Here is an 8498-nt window from a genome sequence, read left to right on the forward strand (position 1 = left end):
TAGGACCCTCTCTGGGAACATCTCTGTCAGCCCCCACAGTCTCTCCGATAAGGTCTCATCTAGCTCCTCGTGGTCTTCCTCCTCCAGTTCCTCCTCAGTCTTCTCAGAATCACCTTTTGGAAGCAATTGGTCTGGGGACGGGCGCCCCAGGGGCCAAGAGCGGAGGCGACCGCCATCACTGATTAACTTTCTAATGAGCCAGTCAATAAGAGGGAAATAAAGTGTCCATTTTTAAGAATGAAGATAACACTTTCAGGCAAATTAGTTGCAGTGACCCTTGATAACACTGTGCTTTATCATACAGACGTAGTAAGGTGTACAAAGGCTCATATTCTTCAGGGTTTATCCTGTAGTTCATAAGTTCCTTCATCTATTGTTTTCTTAAAGTTCGCTGCCCATTATAATACCATTTCCCTCAGAAAGTGTGAAATGCAGGAGGGAAATGAAAGCTGGTAAACACGGTTTATGTCAGTTTGGTTCTTAAACGTAAGTGAGGAAGTCGAACAGCTAGATAAAATTAGGTTTCAGGTGTTTTCACGTCTGCTATTTCTGTCTCGCATTGCCATGAATGATCAGTAAGACGTGTATAACTCACTACAGTTTCTGGTTTCAAGAATTTCTGAGATATTTAAATGAGTACATTTTATTTGAAAATCAATAATAATTGCTTCTCTTAGAAAGTGCTTCTGCAAGCAAGTAAGGAGAAATATTCTCTGATCATTAGAACTCTGACAGTGAATTCTCTTTGCCACAAAAATGGAAGGAACATCCTCCCAAGACAGGCCTGGCAGCAACTTTTATGTTCCCATCGCACCTTTTTACATTGCTATTTTAGTAATTACAGTATTGTCGTTAATTATTTACTAGTCAGGAATCCCCTGACTGAAAACTCCTTGAAGGAAGAATTGCCTTTCGTTTTTGTAGCCCCAGGTTCCTGGTCCAGGTAGGGGCTATTCATTCCAATTTCAGTACACGTGCCGAAGCGAGCACAGGTACGCGCGGTTCGTAAGTATAAATAAATAACTAAACGATCGCTGAGATTTATATGCAATAACCAGCTCTCTCTTAAACACTGCAAGTCTGAGAAAAGGTTGGTGAAGTCTCTTGTTTGGGGGCAACCCAGGCTCCCTTAATTGCAGGCAGCTCTGAATAAAAATATATCCATTCGCTTTTCTATCTCCATTATCTATGTGCAATAGAAACGTATCGAATCATTGTATTAATTATTGGATCTCAGTATAAGCTGCCTTTCAAATAAACCGAAAGTATTAGGATAGTGTCTCTTGCCAGTGCATATGCCCAGTGCAAACTCATTAAAAGTCCAAAACACCATTGAAGAAGTTTCTCTTCTTTGGTGAAGTTAGACTAGATAGTTTATACTGTGTAATTAGGGTAATTGAATATTCTGAGTAATGATTATTCAGAGACTCAGATACATTCTTGATGAAAAAGGATCAAACACAGTTCTCTATTTTTAACTTAGGCCTTCAGAGGGTTTATTATTTTGAAATCAAATCTATTAAACTTCGTGAATACATTATTCCTCATTAAGATTCTTTCTGAATTCATTTGATGTCTTAACGACATGGTATCAGTGAATAATTTATAAGTAAAAATCATTTTATAATATTTATCTTAGAAATTAAAGTGAATAGAATATAACAAAAAATGAAAAAAATACAAGTAACTGATAGGGAGAGTAAGACTGTACAGGAGAGTCTCAAGGTTAATTTTAACACTTCTTGAACACTCTCAGCTTATCATCTAAATAATTTATCAGGTATTTTATTTTATGAAATACACTAGTTGACAAGTCAATACATTTTATGAGGTAACTATTGTGATTAAAAAATTACTGAAAAAGTGAAATGATTATGTGCCTTTAATTGAATCTATATTAGACTATATAAAATCAGGCTATATGAATTTGTTCCTGGTGATCCATAAGCCATTATACAACATAAAGCATTATTATTGCACTATTGCATGTGTAAAATATTTTGCCCAGTAATCAACCTTTCATTAATGGTGACTCTGTGCAAAATTCCTTCTACCACAAAATGACATCGGGATTAAGATGATGGTTTTCAAACATTTGTTTGTTGGCCCCAAGGAGGGTCCCTTTGAAACAAAATTCCCTAATAAATCCATTCCCCCGAAGAGTCCAAGGAACTATCTATGCTGTTCTTGGACCAGGAAAAGACAAATGGCTATTTTCAGTTTGGGGAGGCAATATAGGGAGTATTAAGGGCTGATGTAATCAGGTATGAAAGTAAGAAAATGAAAATCGCTGATGGTTGATTACTATCAAGGCACTTGCCCAAAAAGAAAAACTTTTAACATGCTCTAGCAATCACCAGTTCTCATAAAACACCAACCAATAGTTAGCAAACAGTTTATGAAATCTTTTTTAGGCTGATTACCTGGTTTTCATGAGATGAACCTAATTTTTTGGAGGTGCAAGATCCATCTTTATGGCCTACCTTAGATAACTATTAAATGAGCATACTCTCCACCACAAAAAGCTTAAAAATTAAAATATGTTATCTCCATTCCAATTCTAACTATTCTCTGTATATTTTCACTAGGTGGAATCAAGAATTAAAAATATGTTATGGTTGTTTAACCTAAGCAACAGAATGCCAGAAAATCAAGAAAAATTTGAAAAATTCAATCAGTCACAAAATTGCACATAGAGTTTATTTAGCAAAATATTGTTATCTGGCCACTTAGTGTCATGTATATGCAACAAAAATCATCGCAGAAAGTCATCAAATACAAGCTTTTCCCTGATTTTAAGCAAATTCATATAACTTTAATGATAGAATACAGCATTTTCTTTTTACCTTTTCTTATTAAATGCTGGAAAGCACATTTATCATCTAAACAGTTACATTACTATATCTTCAAATCTTTCACTGACATATAAAAACAGTTTAAATTTACATTTATTTATTTTCCTATCCTAGGTTTCAACAATCATATCACAAGTCCCTGAATTATCCACAGAGTTCATTTTGTTCCGTTTTACTCTAGTTACAAATCTACATACACACCTGCTGAAATTTGCACCCATCTTATTTTAATTATATTTTGAAAACTCTTATTTTTCAAAAGGCAACAGTGAGTTATTTGTGTGAAATGGCTGTGATGGAGGGAAATCAAGCATTTTTAACATAATAAATACTTGCTTTATAAAATACGTCCAGAACCTAAAAACATACTTAAAACTGTTTTGAAGGAAACTACTTCAAAGAGCAAAATCATGTGATAAGATTAATGTAAACTGGATGTTTTAAAATCTAGGCTACAGATTTTAAATATTCCTCTTCATTTTTCATCTCACGATTGTGTGCCACAATAATTAAGTACTGAGAATAAGGTTACTGTGCTCTGTAAGAGTCAATTAAAATTACAATCTCATTTTCTTAATTTTTTCGACGTAGACTTTCAGCCCATGCGGCTTGTATGGACAAAGACCTTTCCTGCAACCATTAGCTATCGTGGTTTTTAAAGATTAGAAAAAGATAAATTATAATGGTATACTCACCTTTTGGTGTCTTAAAATATTCAGGCAAAAGTAAAATGAATGCAATCACTATTGCCAAAAGTAATTTAAAGAGGGCTGTTTTTGTCATGTCTCTTCACATGACACTGTGTGTTCCTGTCCAGAGCATTGGTGGCATGTTTCTTCCTGCTTTGGGCTTCATCTCTGCAGTACTTTAAGTTTATGCAATTTACTTCGTACTCACTTCCTTTTGGGTAAGACTTAAAAAAAAAAAAAAAAAAGAGGGCTTGAACAGAGACGTCTTCATTTTGAGTCACTTTCCATTATGAAAACTACCGTCTAAGAAGTAAGACACTTTCAAACTATCTTCTAAACAAGAAAGATTTGAAAAAAAAAATGATCTCAAGAAAAGAATGAGGTCTTGTCCTACTCTAGATTGGAATCTATTTTCCCACATATATTGATCTGTAGGAGTAAATATGAACCCATAATATATACACCAAAAACAAAACGATGAAGGTCAGTCGTGTCCAGTTACTCATGTACTGGTTAAATGATTGTTGACCCCTTTTAAGTGCCAGGCTGAACTGGATTCTGGTGTTCAGAAAAGACCGTGTCTATAAGACAGTAAACAGTACAAATGTAAGGATAAATGTAACGATAAACCAAAATTTTATTTCTACTTTACTACCTTGTGTAAAGCGGTGGAATGAGACTCTTTATCATTATGCCTATAAACAGTGTGATAATTGTTACCAAATCCACACTGTTCATTCCCGTTTCAAGAAATGATCTTTCATTATGATATCCCAGTGAAGTAAAAGACTTTGTCTTAGAATATAAATGAAGAGTAGGGGACGTTCACGGTGAAGAAAGAACATGTGCCAACAAATACTTTTATTCCATTGTTCTTGTTTTCTGTCTTAAAAAAAATGGTAGGGAATATCTCCATTTTCTGCCTGCTCATTCCCTCTGGTACCTCCATCACCCCATCTGTTTCCATTCATCCTATCTGTTCTTACCCACCCATCCCTGGGTTTTATGAAACAATGGGTGAGTGGGTAGTAGGAGGCAGGGAACAAAAGTCATGCTACGAATGTATTGTGAGTACACATTAACTGTCTCATCTTCTGATTGGGTGTGGGGATTTGATGGACAGATGGGAATCGTGGGTTAAGAGACTTTAGCAACTGAATCTAAGAACAATCAAAATGGCCCTAGAACTTCAAACATTAGACTTATTTTACGAACAGCATCGAGGATCATTCTAAGGAAGAGAGGAATTGAAGAGAGTCATTGCCTGCACCTCGTGTTGGACTGAGACATGTTATATGTCCAGCAGCATCTTCAGTAAAGATGCTGGTGGAAAGGGGTAAGAGACCCTGTCCTTTAATTCTTTCCCATTTTACAGGTGTCACTAAGTGACAGCGGACTTTCTACTCCCCATGTGACTCTGTTTTGAACCCCTAATTTTTATGTATGAATACAAACATTCCAACCATAATTTTACTAATAGAGAAGAAATTGATCAAGAAAATACTAACTTGATGTTACACCATTCAGTTAAAGTCCTCAATCGATTTTTTTTTTAAAAGGGCAGCTGGACCACTTCTTTATTTTTCCACTTTAATTTGATTTTACTGAAATTAGTTTTGTTAGTGTCTATTCTTTTTTATGAACAATGCTTTGGTCCATCGATTAACTCTCTTGTCCATCTCAAATTTTATTGATTTGTGAGTTTTAATTTTTGGTAGTATTCCTGCAGACCTCCTTTTTCCTTCCCAACCTCTACCCCCTAATATGACCTCAGACTGAGTATTTGATTCTTGAGCACCTGGAAGACAAACTTCCCTAGTAAGCTCCATGGGTTCTTTGTCCATATGTGCTGACCCATGTTCTCTGCAGCTGGCTTCTCTGGAGCTTTATAGATGGTAGATGTCAAGAGACCAACCAGGGTTCTTAAATCCAGGGCCACTGCCTCACTACTCTGAGGATACGGGGGAGTCAGTATCTCACACCTGGCCTATAATCCACTTGCTGGACACCAGTGTGTCATCTCTGATTTAGCAAATTATGAGAAATATGATACACCCTAAGATATTTCAGGAATATCCTCCCCCTTACATCAGTATTCTCTTTCCTTTCATTCTTCTTTTAACTGTACCATCACCTTTCCATCAACCAAACATGAAAACTCTGCAGAATAACTTATTTCTAAAGACTTCATTAGATTTTTAATGGCCTTTAGATAATTCATTTAATGGTACTCTAATTATGTCATTTAAAAATATTAGTTTATATAGCACTACAATGTGAATATTCGTATATATGAATCTTTGTGTAAGTCTGATTATGGAGCAGAATTACTAAGACAAACAGTGTAAAGATTTTTGAAGTTCTCGATTCATGTAGACAACTATCTCCCAGAAAAAGTGAGTCAATATATACTCAGCCAAGAGTGAATGAGAGTGCCCATGTCACCAAACTTCAATATTGGCCATTTTATTCTCTTAACTTTTGTCAATTTGAAAAGGAAGAAAAAAAAAAACTTGTTCTAATATTTGTTTCTTTGATTGCCAGTAAGTCTAAACATTTTTCGTATTTGCTGGCAATTTGAATTTCTTATGAATTGCCTGTTCGTGTCTTTTACTGGAGCATTCGTATCCTCGTTGTTGCTTTATAGGTCTTTTTCTCTACTGGGAATATGAAACCCTAGCCATATATGTTGCAGACATTTTCCTCAGGTTGTCATGTTCCATTTCCTTCTGTATAGGGTGGGGTTTTCTCCCCTATTTATGACAGAATATAAAATATGGTAGATCATGGACTTTAAAGTTTTATGCTAAGAAACACAATTCTTCCTCGTTGTACTTATAATATTAAACCAAATATTTTATAGCTTATCAAGTAGTTCACTCTTAGATACAAAATTTGCTTGCAGCCTGATTTTGGCTGCCTGGAATGCGTAATAACAAGCTAAGAAGGCTGGTCATCTTTTAAACAACGGAAACATCCGAGGCTCTACTAAATGGTTAGAGAGTTAATGATAATGGTAATGGACCCCAGCTCCATAGTTTGTTTACAATTTCCGAAGCGCCTGCACAGATATTAGATTATGAAGGGAGAATCTGAGAACATGAGTGTGTGCTATTATCCATCCATTGTGGGCTTCTCTCTCCTACCTCAATGAAGGAGTGAGAAATTGATAAATCTAAAACACAAGAGGGTGTTGCTATGTTAGTGTTTAGCTTTCCTAAGTCTTATACTTCATATCATAGACTCAGGTTCTCAAAGTACTTTAATGTGTTTACGCTCCTAATCAAAACTGAAAGCCTTAATTAATAATTGTACGTTGTGGCTGGATACAATTTTTTTTTAAGATTTATTTATTTATTTGAGAGCAAGAGGGAGGGGGAGGGAGGAGGGACTCAACCTCACAATCCTGGGATAAAGACCTGAGCTGAAACCAAGAGTCAGATACAACCCACTGCGCCACCTGGGCACCCCTAGACACAAATTTTTTAAATGACAGAATTCTTTATTTCCAGGAGCTGCTCTACCCAAGGAAGCAAAAGCAACGTGCTTTTAAAAAATGATAACAGTCTTAAAGAGGATGGTTTGGATTAACTTCTATGTAGTCATCTATCATGTGAAATATATACTTGTATATACTTCATATGAGCAGTACATTTCCATTTCTTTTCTCATTGAAATTATCCTTAATCCCTTCCCTGTATTGTGTCAAGATGTCATTTGGGGTCCACAAAAACAAGAGCAATGATCAATGATGTTTATTGAACATTTATCATGTGCACCTGCACAGTATTGAATGTTTCATGTGGATTCTTTTATTCAGCACCCCCGCAAATCTCTGAGGTAGTTACTCCTGTTATTCTAATTTTACAAGCAAAGAATATTAGGTATTGAAAAATCAAGAAAGTGCTCAAAATCACATTGTTAACATAAAGTAAAGCTTTGGCTTCAAACCCAGAGAGTCTCAGTGCAGACTTAATGCTTTCAACCACTGTGCTGTCCTCACACTGTGTGAGATCGTTTGTCAAGAAGGGTCACTTATACAATACTAATGATAATAACAGACACAAATACAGCCCTTACTGTGTGCCAGATACTGCTCTGTCCCAGGATTTCTCACGGCGAGCACTACTGGCATTTTGGGCTGGATAATTCTGTTTGTAGGGGGCTGTCCTGTTCTTTGTAGGACGGTTAGCAGCAGATGCTAGTAGCAACCCCCTAGCCCCTTGACAACAACAACAAAAATCTCTCCAGACATTACCAGCTGTTTCTGGGGGGTGGGGCAAAATAGCTTCCGCTTGAGAACCATTGCCCCTATCACTTCATTTACATTAAGTCATTTAATCCTCCTTACAACCCTATGAAATGGTTACTGTCATTATTTCCATTTTACTCACGTCAGACAAATTCTATTCCAGGTAATCTAATCATCCAGCATGTGAATTTAAAAGACAATTCATAATCTGGATCAGCCAAATGACTTCTAATTGTGCTTATTGCAGACAAACTACTTTGGCGATACAGCAATGCCTGGATTCACACATTTTGTGGGAGGAGATAATCTCTTATTAACGAAGTCGGCCTGAGTCTGGAGAGGGTTTTGGGAAGTTCCAACGTTTTGCAGTTCATTCTGCAAGTATGTCCTGAACGCCTACACAAGGTCAGGCAGCGTCCTGAACCCTGGAGATGAAGTAGCAAATGAAGCGAAGTCTTTACGCTCCCATTCTGGTGGGAGTATATTCCAGAGACAGACAGTGACCAAATAATGACAACGGTTTATTTTCAGATAATGTTAACTGTTCTGAGAAAAAACAAGGAAAATATGATGTGCTCACAGAGAGTTGGGCAGGGCACATGCCGCTTTAAATAATAATGTTAAAGAAAGTCTTGTACAATCCATTTATGTGCCGCTAGGGAAAGGGCAAAACTACAGGGACACAAAATACATCGTCGGTTG

The 8498-nt window shown here is 36.4% G+C and overlaps 1 protein-coding gene across 1 annotated transcript in view; it reads right to left on the reverse strand.

Moving 5' to 3' along the window:
- TMEM156 (transmembrane protein 156) overlaps positions 1–3685 on the reverse strand; it is a 47612-nt gene extending 43927 nt beyond the window's left edge. The window contains exon 1 of the mRNA XM_057309925.1: positions 3551–3685. Within this exon, the coding sequence (XP_057165908.1) occupies positions 3551–3638 (88 nt within the window). The 5' untranslated portion in view covers positions 3639–3685. The remainder of the gene's footprint in view (positions 1–3550) is intronic.
- Between the last annotated feature and the right edge of the window lie 4813 nt (positions 3686–8498).

Source organism: Ursus arctos, unplaced genomic scaffold (genome assembly GCF_023065955.2).
Source record: "Ursus arctos isolate Adak ecotype North America unplaced genomic scaffold, UrsArc2.0 scaffold_9, whole genome shotgun sequence".
NCBI classification, from domain to species: domain Eukaryota; kingdom Metazoa; phylum Chordata; class Mammalia; order Carnivora; family Ursidae; genus Ursus; species Ursus arctos.